At 28.6% G+C, this 13,712-nt stretch overlaps 4 protein-coding genes across 5 annotated transcripts in view; 3 read left to right on the top strand and 1 right to left on the bottom strand.

Moving 5' to 3' along the window:
• Window positions 1–227: 227 nt before the first annotated feature.
• LOC106793450 (TIP41-like protein) lies at window positions 228–2,758 on the bottom strand. 2 transcript variants are annotated; one of them, XM_014760384.1, is made up of 6 exons: window positions 2,595–2,758; window positions 1,975–2,237; window positions 1,587–1,766; window positions 1,121–1,343; window positions 878–1,036; window positions 228–769 (listed from the first exon to the last, which is right to left on the bottom strand). In XM_014760384.1, the coding sequence occupies exons 2-6, from the start codon at window positions 2,151–2,153 to the stop codon at window positions 608–610; spliced, it is 903 nt and encodes a 300-aa protein (XP_014615870.1). In that variant the 5' UTR covers window positions 2,154–2,237; window positions 2,595–2,758; the 3' UTR covers window positions 228–607. The 2 variants fall into 2 exon arrangements, with proteins under 2 accessions (XP_014615870.1, XP_014615871.1); XM_014760385.1 differs by having other exon boundaries at window positions 1,975–2,189; window positions 2,595–2,746.
• Window positions 2,759–3,175: 417 nt separating this feature from the next.
• On the top strand, window positions 3,176–6,341 carry LOC106793418 (TWiK family of potassium channels protein 7-like). Its single transcript, XM_014760318.1, has 7 exons — window positions 3,176–3,391; window positions 4,486–4,617; window positions 4,697–4,886; window positions 4,973–5,188; window positions 5,269–5,418; window positions 5,669–5,870; window positions 5,971–6,341. The coding sequence occupies exons 1-7, from the start codon at window positions 3,176–3,178 to the stop codon at window positions 6,152–6,154; spliced, it is 1,290 nt and encodes a 429-aa protein (XP_014615804.1). The 3' UTR covers window positions 6,155–6,341.
• A 647-nt stretch (window positions 6,342–6,988) lies between these two features.
• On the top strand, window positions 6,989–9,073 carry LOC106793470 (perilipin-1-like). The gene is made up of 3 exons (XM_014760437.1): window positions 6,989–7,384; window positions 8,089–8,492; window positions 8,748–9,073. Exons 1-3 carry the CDS (start codon window positions 7,307–7,309, stop codon window positions 8,890–8,892), a joined length of 627 nt encoding a protein of 208 aa, XP_014615923.1. The 5' UTR covers window positions 6,989–7,306; the 3' UTR covers window positions 8,893–9,073.
• Window positions 9,074–10,245: 1,172 nt separating this feature from the next.
• The window catches only part of LOC106793417 (myb-like protein X), a 7,393-nt gene continuing 3,926 nt past the window's right edge, over window positions 10,246–13,712 (top strand). The window contains exons 1-4 of the mRNA XM_014760317.1: window positions 10,246–10,599; window positions 11,036–11,284; window positions 11,360–11,509; window positions 11,599–13,668. Coding sequence (XP_014615803.1) covers window positions 10,486–10,599; window positions 11,036–11,284; window positions 11,360–11,509; window positions 11,599–13,668 — 2,583 coding nt within the window. The 5' untranslated portion in view covers window positions 10,246–10,485. The remainder of the gene's footprint in view (window positions 10,600–11,035; window positions 11,285–11,359; window positions 11,510–11,598; window positions 13,669–13,712) is intronic.

Below are 13,712 nucleotides of genomic sequence, written 5' to 3'. Positions count from 1 at the left end.
CGTTGTCTTATCAAACTATTTGTATCCAGAGTTAAGACGGTCATCTAAAAATCAAATATGACTATTAATGTATGGATTCATTATGGTCTAACTATATATTTCTATTGTATCTTACCAGAAATAGATAACTTTAATATCTCTCCTTTGATAATGACTTTCTCTTGATAAACTAATGGATACGAATAGAACATTAAGATATTCCAGTAATAATTTACACTACAAATATATTTTTTATCATTTTTGCGTTAGATAACTTTATTTGCGAATTAAACAAACAAAAATATTATTAAACATTTGGTTGTATTATTTCGTTTGTTTTACATTGCATATCTCACATAGCAATTACAAACTTGTTTTTTTTTTTTTATTTTTCTCCTGCACTATACTGCAATCCGATTTTCAAGCAAATTATTCATCATATAAAATTAATATCCTATATACTTTGCGAAAAGTATTTTTTATAATTTTTTATTCTTGGTTTTTCTTTTTAATGCAAAGCGCGTGCAAGTTTTTAGCTCATTTACTTAAAGTTATAATTTGTGATCGAATGTATTCCCTCTTTCTTTCTTTTTTTTTCTTTCTTTTCGGACAATCTTTATAACAAATATTAAGTAATAGTAGTATCCACTGTGTTCTCAACGGAAGTTGACATTCCATCTTTTATTTCAGTTTCTTCTCTCGATGAAACAATCAATTTATGATAATAACTTTCGATTATTGGCAGGTGAGGTGCAATGTCGCTTGGTTCTATGAACAATACTGGAGATACCTATTCAAAGTATATTGTTTGTTATAATTAATTACGTTTTTCTGATTAAAAATAATAAAAATAATCATTGTAAATATAATTGTTTAACTATAATGACATTGTACTTACATGAATATCTTCAACTTTGGCTTCCCGAGTAGTGAACTCTCTTAGCAGATAATTTTGTCCAAATTCGTGGTAGATACGAGTATCTTTTATTCTTAACATAACATTGTCAATTCTCAAAAAATAACGCAGTAGAATGAAGAAGCTAGTAGGCATTACACGCTAATAAAATGAGTAAAAAATAAAGACGTATAAATATCAACAATGAAAATAAGCTATTGTCATATTTTAATTAATATAACTTACAATTTTAACTGAACATACAGCAATACCATTATCATGAAGCTCGTCTTCAAAAAGTGTCAAATCATGATAAAACCTAATTTTCTCTCTTCTCTTCAATTTGTCTAAGTCAATTCTTTCGTTAGTTTCTTCCAAATTAAATCCAAATATTGTACCCGTATAATTGGTTGTAAAAGTCCAATCGAACGGCTTAACTTTCTCCTCCAAAAACTCACTGCTTTCCAATCTGTTATAAATGTGACATACAAAAAATTGAATATAAATTTAACTATATAATTTTGAAGAATATATTTTAACCCTTTGACTGCAAAGAGCATCGATAGACATTTAGCAGAAGTTGCCCTCTTAGTGGGTACGCTGCCTATAGGCAATTGATGTAACATTCTTCTTTGTAGCAAATGGAACACTATTGTCATGTTTTATTTCTAAGCACCCTGCAATCAAAGGGTTAAATAAGAATATTATTTACCTTGATTCTTTCCATGCTTCGGCACATGCAAGTTGTACATTGATTTTGCCATTGGAAACATATTTTAACGCATCAAGCGCATTAAACTGCAAGATAGCTCCATTTCGGTGTTTTAGAGTTAATATGTTATTTGGAAATACCATATCGGGCATATGTGGCAAGTCTAAAGTTTTACTATATCTGTGAAACAAAATTTGATTAAATATATTAACATATTTGCTACCAATGTAACACATTTATGATGGTAATTAACATGAAAAATAAGTTCTAAGCTATCATCGGTACCTCTTCTCTGTGGTACATTAAAAGTATGTTAATATGAAGTAAAACCGTAATATATAATATTATAATAATAATAAAAATAATAATAAATAAGAAAATATCATACATGCAAAATTGGCATGCTGTGCCATCTTGGTCACCGCAACCATTTTCGCTCTTTGAACACTTGGAGTGAAGTATATGAGATTGAGTATATTTTATTTGCCATGGTGGAAAGATATGCTCCTTTTCATTAACAGGTAGCCGCAGTATATCTACTCCGCCATGAACCTTCACTGTTGTCATGATCAAAACTTCTTGTTAACAAATAATATCGTCCTCCTACATGTTTTAATATTATTATCTTATTTATTTACCTAATAAATACAACTGAAACAAAGTAAAGATATCATTTTTTTGAATCCACATTTCATTACCTACATTTTATACCATTTAACTGATTTTGATATTGCCTTTTAAAAGATGAAACTTAACCTTTAAAGCATTCATATGATTGACGAAATATCGAGAACTTTCACAAGTAACAGTTTTGTTAATAATCGAATAATTTTCTTATTTCAAATATCATATAACAATACACGTTATCTTCGTTCTTTGAAATTTCCTTTTTTTAAAAAACAAATAAAGTATCAATAATAACAAAATTCTAGCACAACGTTTCATATGATGAAAACTAACAAGTCTTATTTCAAGTTCATCAAAAAGTTCATAATAAATTGATCTTACCGTTTATTATAACTAGATGAACTACTTTGTTGGTTATACTGAGTGATTACTATGATAATTTTGCACAATAATTTTATACAAGGTAAAACTAAACAATTCTGTATGAACAGAAACTTGTATGTCTAGACAAAATTTAACCCTCTATTTCGTATAAGAAAAAAGATAAGGAAGTTTCCTTCGAATATAAATTCCGAAATTTTTAAATATGAAATAAAAAATATAAGAAAATTATGTGGCAATCTAAACATTAAAAAGAAAATTATTAATTGAATTAATATATTTTAATATTATAATCATATATCATTATATTAAATTTTTTATCGTCAGTCTATAATTACGATAGAGTACATATTTAAAACTTAGTTCGAACATTCCGTCGACAGATTGCGCTCGAGGAATGGCGCGTAAATTGAATCAATTGTTAAAATTGGAGAGATGGAGTTCCGTTCGATCTTATATTTGGGAGAGATGAGTTTGAAGTAATCGAAGATCATTGTGAAATCTGCATCGGTCCGTGAAGATTGTTTCTTCCCTTTATACACCTTCGGTTATTAAAAATATTAAATTGATTTATTTTTATAATGACAAAGAGTAAAAAAACACATACGAGCGTCGAACTCGGTCAATATAATAGAGTTAGCAAAGATATTAACGGGCCAGAATCTTTGAATGATATTCAAAATTCTGACGAAATCAAACCATTTTTACGAGAAGAAACGATAAGAAAATTAAAATCGGTTGCTGGACACGTTGGACTTTTAATTACTTTAATGCTTTATACAGCAATCGGTGGTATGGTAAGTTGGAACAAAATCATTTATTCAATTATTAAGCATCGACATAATTGTACTGATGGAATTTTATATTAACAAAAATATTTAATCATTTTATTTTAATAGTATTTATTAATACTTAACGAATAAGTTTTTATTTTCGTTTGATTTACGTAATAAATGAAAATGCAAAGGGTCGTTACGTTTACATTGTTTATATCAACGAGAAATAAGTTTGTTTTTATAACAAACGTTTCGCCTTCGCGCTATCCAATTCAAGTTCTATTTTTAGTAATTGAAGAGAGCAACCTGATGAAAATGGTATTTCAACTTGAACGTTTCATGTCTGAATCTTTCAAATATAAGAATTTTTACGAATAACTTTATCGCGTTTATTACTTGATAATATTTCCGAAAAAAATAAAACAATTATTATACATTACATTTTAAAAATTATTTTATGATTATATCCAATCGACACTACATGTTAATTTTCTATTCTTTTCTTATGGTTTATTTGTATTATTCTTTTTTTATGCAATCTACTTAATGATTAATTTATTATATGAAAAAAAAATCGAAATCATATTATCGCATAGTTAGAAACAAATTGGATAAATAAAATCTAATTGAATGCTAATTCAATACTACTTGAAAACACAAATGAATGCTAGTCTTTGTTTCTAAACATTATAAAAGTACATATTTACGTACATACACATACATTAACGTTGAGTGGACACTCATGTTCAAGCGGAAGCTACTAACCGGATCTTCTTTCAGAAAACTTATACCTTTTATTGTCAAGTGCATTTTAAAATGGAAAAGGGAATCATATTTCTTCTCCTTTTTCTTACTCGTTGCACGCAATTCTAACTCTTCTTAGAATAATTTAAAAACAAAATGTTATTATTATTTATTTTCATATTTGGCGTGCGCATTAAATAAAAATTATATTTTCATTATATTTCTTCTTTTTTTTTTATATACCAACAAATATACAAATTATTTCATATTATTTCCTAAATCGAATAAAAATATTTCGAACAATTACGTAAACAAAAATTTGTCATCATTATATTCTTTTTCTTTATAATTTTGAAAAGAAATAATTTCAGGTTTTTCGACAAATGGAGCTCCCTGCAGAATTAGCGAGATTAGAAAGATTGCGTATAAAATTACGCACGCAAAGATACAGATTTCTCGATATGATTTCTAACAATACCGATGTGTCCAACTTGAGAACTCTGGTAAATATATTAAATTTAGTTGCTAATTATCAAATTACAATGTTATATGTATATTTTAATAAGAATCCAAATTTTCTAGGTAAGTGTAAAGTTACGGGAATACGAGGAAGCGATTCAAGAAACTGCCCAAGCTGGTATGTTGGTCAGTTTCATTACCGAAACTATTGAACAAAGTGATCAAGGATTAACAGAGTTACCACCAATTTCTACCGATCGTTGGAGCATTCTTCAAGCTGTATTTTTTGCGAGCACGGTTCTCACGACTATCGGTAAATTGTTTCTTTATTTTTAGCGATGTAAAAAAAAATAAAAAAAATATTTTTTAATGTTTTTAATTCTTTTTTTTTGTTTTTAGGCTATGGAAACGTGGTACCGTCCACGAATTACGGAAGAATCTTTTGCATTCTTTTCGCCATCATAGGAATTCCTCTAACTTTGACTGTAATTGCCGATTGGGGTAAACTTTTTGCTGAAGTTGTGGTCCAATTAACTGTTATAGCAAAATCGAAATTACACTTTTTAACAACTGCACCTTGCATACAAATGAATCCCACTGGAAGAAAATCAGTTGGTAATAAAAAATGTTTAAAGTAAAAAAAATCGTTGTTCATCGGGAATCGAGTGAAAATATTATTTTGAGTTTGCGTTCAGGTGCGGTCGCAGCAGTTGCATTACTTTTCGTATATTTGGCATGTGGTGCTGGTATGTTCATGCTATGGGAAGACGATTGGGGCTTTTTCGAAGGATTTTATTTCTGTTTTGTCACGATGACTACCATAGGATTTGGTGATCTTGTTCCTAGTAAGTTATTCCACACCAAAATATTTTTTTCTGTGATAAATTAAAAATATATTCATGAAATATTTTTTTTAAATCCTGAATATAGTGAATGTTGACAATTATAAAATTAATTTAACAGAACTTTCGCGTCTTCATCGTAGTAGAAATTTATTTTTTAAAAACGAAGTAATATTGATTGACTTTTGAATGTCTTCGCGTAGTTTGTGTATATGTAATTATAGCTACGGTTCGTATCGTCGATCCCATGCAGAGAAGCCCAAGTATACACTATTGTGTACCTTGTACATCCTGGTGGGCTTAGCGTTGACTAGTACAATCATAGAACTGGTTAGAAGACAATACGCTCAATCTTGGAGGAGATTACAAGCTTTGAGCGGACCTCTAGCAGAAACCCTTCGTAGATTGGGTGAACACGCTGGTGGTGATATGTCATCGCTTCATTCTGATCTGAGGTATTTGTACAAATATTTTTTTATATTGAAGTATTAGATTTTACAATAAAATTTTCATACTTAATTTTCTTCTGGAGATAAAATAGTCTTCGATTTTTAGGAAAGTATTGACGGTTATTTCAATGCCGAAATTGAAGAGATCACAATCGGGTCGACCCGATTCCAAAAAACAAGAATGGGAAGAAGCTGTTGAAGCTGTGTTAAGAAACATTGCAGCATCCGCGACAACACCGCCTCCGAAAAAACCGATCGTTCAAATCGTCGTTTACGAATCGAGCGTTTAAATTATCTATAATTTTGACATAATTATTGTGAGATGAATTCGACGTAAAATCAATCAATTTCTTTTTGATCGATGGTTTAACATATATTTTATTTTATATTAATTTTTCTCCAGTTTCTATTTATATAATATATTTATGGATACAAAACAGAAGAAAATTAATAAAAAATAAAATATTTCCGCGCTTTAGATGGTCATAATTTATACGGTTTGTCACACAATAATCTTTGATCGACGAATTCTACGTTAAATAGATATACGCCCTCATCTGACATATTGGCGTTGTTTTCTCGCAGCAGTCGCAAAAAACAGCATCTCCAACAGAAATCTAGCAGAGCTTTGCCAACCGGTATCATTCGCGTTTTATTTGCCCATGATTCATTTGTTCTCTTGCTTATACATGCTTTTTCATTCGTTCTTGTGCACACGCGCAGTTTCATGTTTTACGGATAAATAAAATACGCCACGTTTGTTTCAACTTCTCATCTCTTTATTTCAACTATTTGACCTTTCTGTTTGGCATGCTTTAACAATAAATTATTAAAAAATAAAATACAGATTTAGATTTATCTAATAAAATACATATACAAAGTAGAATTAAGAATCAAATTTGAATTTCCCGCGCTACAATAGTTTTCTATCATCATGTGATGTCACGACTGAATCGTAGGTTCTGTTACGATTCTTATATATATAATATATATTAAATATTAATTATTAAATAATAAAATATGCATAATATATATAAATACACAGTTATAAGATAAAAATTGCAACAATCAAATTCAAATTTGCCGCGTTACGATAGTTTCTATTTCCGCGTGACGTCACGTAGGGTAGAACCACAAAGCATCAAATAAAGAAGAGTAGGGATGAGAGTCGTGGCTTCGATCGACGTCGCGAGAGTTTCGGTTTTTGATATAAACCAGGATACTTCTTCAGGGTCGTTTATTCTAAATTTAGATACAGTAAAGGAAAAGAAAGGAGAACATAGAAACGGTGAAAAAGAAAGAGAAAGACCAAAAAAAAAAACAAAGATAGAAGAGAACAATTTCGGCAGAACGAATCTTTCTAAAAAGTCCTTTTTTCGTGAAAGCCGCAAGGACTTTCGCATAATAGTGGAAATAAAAAAGGTCTATTATTAAGACAGATAATGAAGAGTATGGATAACTCTGAAAGTTCATTCGAGATCAGAGAGACACCTTCGAGTATCGTTCGCATCGCATATCGTGTGCGTATTATTACTTGACAATGAATAGTTCAACTCTACGATGATAATCAGTGTCCACATTTCTCATTTGCACGAACACATTTACTTATGTAGGATCTTCTTTTGTTTTTTATCCTTTTTATTATTTTCCTTTCCTTATAAACTGCTTTAAAAATGTACCAAGTTTGACGTATTTTATAAATCTTACAGGATGTCCTGTAACTGACAGTACTAGTGAGCGTAGGATGGTTTTATATGAAAAATGTATTATTAAATTTGTTCATATAAGTCTTTGATTTTAAGATAAAAAGTTTAAAAATTTGTCGAGTTACGGGTCACCCTGTATTTATGCGAGTAGCATAGAATTTTTTAAGTGTTTGCATTCGGTAGCTTTCTTTTGCGTATAAGTATTATTGTTAATCTTGTTCCTATGAGACACATCTGATCGAACCTAATAAGAATTTTGTTTTAAGTAAAATTTTCATTTAGTTTTTGTATCAATAGAAATTTGTATTTACGTTTCGCTTTTCAAAGATCCAGATAAACATTTTCTTATTCTAATCAGATCTTATTACCTAGTAGAGTTAATTATACGTTGGTTAGGATTGATTTTATTCTTATATGTATAGTAGAAAAATAATAAAAAGACCGACCAATGACGTTACAAGTTATAATGGAAATATATACGTTTGAACTTTTATCTCTGTTTATTCTTATATTTATAGCAACTAAGTATTATGACTGGCATGAATGATCTCGCTACTCCGACGCTCTCTAATAACGATAATAAGTTAATTAAAAAAGAAGAAGAAAGTTGTATAATCTGTACTCGACGTCTCTTTCGATTACCGATATTCTTGTCGGTAAGCTCGTCGTTTTGTCAAGCATACACGACAATTAAAGAATCCCATCAATCCGTTACAACCATTTTTGAAAATGTTGAAAACGGATTGTGCAAGAGTGCCGAATATGTTAGACCATTGACCAATCAGATCCACGAAACGTTAGAAACACCAATTAAAACGATTGACAATTTCGTTTGCGTTGGTTTGGATTTTATGGAGGAAAAAGTACCTTCCATAAAATCTCCACCTTATGAAATTTATCAAAATATCAGCAATAATATTAGGTAATTCGGATTTTTGTAATTATACCAAATCGCAAATTTATTTTATGTTTATTTAACGATATTTGATACATTTAAATATATATAACGATAACAATAATAATAATAATAATAATATTAATATATAAATTATTAATAAATATAATCTAATATATAAAAAATATTTAGAGTAATAACAATAACAATAATATTTTTAAATAATATTTTTATGATATTATTTACATTAACTGATTAAAATTATACGAATTTCTATTGTAGATTGGCTGCCTCATCAATAATGAACATATTTTTTATTACATTTTCCAACATTGTGGGATACGCTGACCGAATAGAAGCATCCATGGATAAAAATAAAGAAAAAAAGGATGATAAGAATAATAACATTATCGATAATGTCAAGTGATTTTTAAATTTTTTCGACTATCTTTATTGCAGGCACTTGTAAAAAAGAAACAGAGGAAAAAGAAAAACACACATTTAATATAACATACATGTAAAGTACGTTAATTCATTCATTCAATAAGATCATGCATGTATATGTATAGGTGACCTTACTATCTCATATACAAATGAATTTAATTCAATTTTGTAGTGTTGACTTTATCATATATTTATAAATCGTTATTCGTACAAAAAAAAAATTCTCTTATACTATGTTATAGTATTACATATCCTTAATAAGTTATTTATATTCATTAAAAGGAAAGAAAAGAAAACTAAATCGAAAACAAAGGTGTATAATATTCGACGACATCGTTGATTTTAATGAAATTATTACACGTGTGATATGTTTCGAAATAGATGTGTAAATCTCTATTTCTTTTTTTTCTATTTTTCTTTTGCTTTCTCTTTACTATTCAGTAGCACTCGACGGAAATAAATTATTTTACTAAGTTTGTTAAAATTAAATATCAAAATAATTGATATTTAAAATGTTTATATAGAATAACAAATTATTTGCAATAAAAGAAAATTTTAAATAAAAATTAATGACATATGTAAATAGAGTATTATTTTTTTTAATTGAAATATAATTAATCAATGATGTTACACATATTGACTAATAAAAATTGAAATTGAATGATCGAAATATTGAATGGTTGTAATAATTCGATATATTAAAAAAGCAGTGTTGATTATTTTACCCACGAAGTCTATATACAAGAAGGACGATCGCAGTGTTATAAATGTGTCTACGATATACACAACGAGATAATGATTTCTATTGCCACTAGAGAGCGCATCGATTCGCTTGATCTGATTTTTCAAATATGTTAAAACCTATCTTTAACTTTGGAAAAAAATAGATAAATAAGTCGACGAAGTAAATAAAAAATTGTAAAGTAAAGAAAATGGAATAATTGTTTATGATATCATAAAGTCAAGAAAAAATAAGAATAGGATGAAAAAAATGTCGATAAATCATCCAATATATCTGTAAAAAAATTGTGAAATGGAATCAATTTATCTATAACATAATTAGTATAAAAATGAATAATACTGCATGTAAAATGTAATTGTCAGTTACCTTAAACAGTAAACCACAAAATCAACAATATAAAATAACCTGTTGAGCTGTAAGAAAATTAATCCTTAATTAAATTAAAGCTTCGTGATTAAAACAAAAACATCAAAGAAAAAACTATTTGTTTCATTTGTTTATTTATAAAATCATACGTACTTAAATTTGAACTTCTGAACACCATCGCCGCCCTTGTGGAGAATTATCGTACTCGGTATTTAGTTATTTTCAACAACACAAATTCAACGAAAACGCGTATCTCGATCGTCCTCCTTGTATAGAGCTTCGTTGTCTTACTATAACGGTTCTTGATATTACCGCCAAATCGAAGTTTTACCATAAAGTGAAGGTACGATAAATTTTGTATCGTGCGTGTATGTACACAAATTAATATAGACCGTTTGCTTACATTCAAGAAAATATATTATTTTTTACTTTTTTGTTTCTACTAATTCATGCAAAACTTACATAAACATGTCAACTACGCATTGTTTCCTGTGTCTCACCGATGAAGGCGTCTTTCTTAATATTACACCTATTAACTATAATTCTTTGCGTGGCGATATCGAGACATTTTTATCATTAAAGGTACATTCATTTATTTCGTCTATTAAATAATTATTGTATTTTATTAATTATTTGTTCACTTTTATTTCATTTTTTTGTGTTTATATTCAAATAGAAAGCTTTTACTAACTTTTGGGTTAGAATGTATACAATTTAAAACTACGTAAATAACTACGTAAATAACTACGTCTCAAATTGTAACGTTTCCAAATAAAAATTGTATATTTGATAAATTAATTGAATATAACCTAAGATTCATTATTTTCATTAGATTACATAAGTCGGAATCATTTTTATTCAATTTTTTTTTATTTTATTGCTAATTTTGTGTTTTATTTATATCTAATCTGATGCAATATATATACTAATGTGTAAAATTAGCTATGTTTGTTTTTTTTTTCTTTAATACTTTGTAGTGATATTATTACATTGTATATATTTTATTTATTTCATTCAGGTCGAAAAAAGTAGCAACGTTGACAAGGTTTGCTTCAAATGTGCATTTGAGTTAAAACAATGCAGCGAGTTTCTCAACAAATATAAGAAATCCTCTAATTCTAATAAGAGTTACAAAAAAAATGTTTGTGCATTTTGTTTAGAAACAGAAAATCAAGGATACATTTTCCGTTTAAGCCGTAGTCCCCGATCATTAAATTATCCTAGTGATAATTTAATATCCAATTTCCAGAAACATTTTCAAGATGACGTATGACTTTCTTTGATTTGTAATAAAATTTCAAACTTTAATGTAGCTAAGATTTTTATATATATTTGTTTGTAGATTTTTAAAAGGAAAACTGGTACTGTATTGATGTGCCTGACGTGCAGGTATAGTTTGGATGTATTGTTTGACTTGAAATCTTTATACGTAGAACTTTCCGAAGCAAGAAGGACATTTGATAAAAGTTCAGACTATTCGACAATACCTAAGGTAACATAATTCTCTGTTATCTTACAATATTATTTTCCATCAATTATTTTATATATGCAAACTTATTCACATATTTACCTTCGTTGTAGGTTAATACAATTATGGTTAAACGAAAAACAACTGTCCCTGCATTTGTGAAAACTAAATCAGATATTTTAAGTGGTATTGACTCTGAGTGTAATAAAAAGGAAGAAAATTACGAAGTCGAGATGAACAAAGATGAGTCTCAACAACTAAAGTTGCGCACTTGTAATAAGTGTAAATCTAATATAAAAGTTGATGAAGATATGTATAGATTTTATAAAACTGGATTAGTAGTATGTAAAACTTGTTGGATCCGTGTAGATCCAAATAAATCAAATATACGAAAAAGAAAAACTCAATCAGATACTAAGTTATGCGCAGTATTCTTAAAAGATGTATTGATCGATACAGTAATTAAAAAGGACCAGAAGGGATATAAAGTCGAAAAGGATATGTATGGTAACAATGTATATATAATAACAGATAGTGAAAGCGAGGCTGAAGTAGAAAAAGCACATAAAACAGATTCAGACTCTCAAGAAAAAATTAAAAAATTTAATGCTAGATCAAAAAGAGGTCAAAAACGTTCTCAATTAAATCTACTAAATGATAGCAGCGAAAGTGAAACTAACAATATTAAAAAAATGAAAACTGATACCGAAAAAGAAACTACAGCTGAAATAACTAAAGTACGAGATAAAAGATATAATACGAGAACATTTAAAATGAGTAATCACTCTGATACTGACATTTTATCTACTATGAAAACACAAATTGCTAAAACAAAAAGAACTAAGAAAGAAAATGAGAAAGAAGTATATTCTTTGTCGGACAGTAGCATTCGAAAATCTCAAAGAAATAAACGAAAACGATATGAGAATACGTCTCAAGAAAATACTACAAGTAGTGACGATTTATCATTGCCAGAAAATGATATAAAAGAAAAGAAATCAATTGAACAATCAGTATTTGAACAATCTACATCTCATACAAGTAGTAATATAACCGAAAAGATAAAGAAACTAAAATTAGATTCAACCTCTACATCTATCAGTGAACATGCCTCATTACTTACAAAAAAGAATGTTAAGTCAAAAAAATCATTTCAGGGAACATCATCTGAGAATACAGATTTGGATGAAAAAATGAATTCAAAGGAGAAGAGAAATTCAAGTGAAAAGAAAGATTCAGGCGAAAAGAAAGATTCAGGCGAAAAGAAAGATTCAGGCGAAAAGAAAGATTCAGGCGAAAAGGAAGATTCAGGCGAAAAGGAAGATTCAGGCGGAAAGAAAGATTCAGGCGGAAAGAAAGATTCAAGCGGAAATAAAACATACGCTTGTCACGAATGTGGGATAACGTTTAAAAATAAACTTACAGTTATTACACATGAATTAACGCATTTTAAAACATTGGAATTGAAATTGAATAAGTTAACGGTTCAAAATAAAATCAAGGAGATTAAAGAGGAAATTGATGAATTAAACGATGAGCTAAGTGAACAACAAAATGAAGAAATTACTCTATCTGTTAACGATGATGAAGAACTTGAGACTGCTGATGCATTAGATCAATTTAATGTAACAGAAGATACAGCAGGAAAGGCAGATAAGGAAATGAATCTCTCTTTAATTGAAAATAAAGTGAAAGATTCATCGGAAGTAGAAGGCACAGGAAAAAAGGATCTAGAAAAATCAAAATTGACAGAAACAATTAAAAAGTCTATTTGTAAAGAATCTAACTTCGAGGCTAATAAAGAAAAAGAGAGATCGTCTAAATGTGTAGTAGAAAATGAAGTACTGTTTACTTCTATGAAAAATAACAATACTTCAAATGACAGTAACGATAAACCAACCAAAAAAGATGCACCTGGTAATGACGCAATCGAAAATGCCGAAAAATTTGAAAAAAAGAAAAAGGAAATTAATAAAGAAACAAAAGATAAAGATGAGAAGGAAGTAAATGAAAATGTAAAAAGTTCTGAAAGCAACATTGATCAATCTGAAAATTATATGAAAGAAACGAAAAAAGAAAAAACAGTAGAAGTTGAAGAAAAGCAAGAAGAAGACAAAAAACAAGAAGAAGACAAAGAACAAGAAGAAGATAAAAAACAGAAAGAAGACCAAGAACAAGAAGAAGATAAAAAACAAGAAGAAGACCAAGAACAAGAAGAAGATAAAAA

This window comes from Polistes canadensis, unplaced genomic scaffold, assembly GCF_001313835.1.
Source record: "Polistes canadensis isolate GaletaPanama2010 unplaced genomic scaffold, ASM131383v1 scaffold_14, whole genome shotgun sequence".
Classification (NCBI taxonomy): domain Eukaryota; kingdom Metazoa; phylum Arthropoda; class Insecta; order Hymenoptera; family Vespidae; genus Polistes; species Polistes canadensis.
Note: the sequence above shows the minus strand (reverse complement) of the source record. Positions and strands in the feature narration are given on the sequence as shown.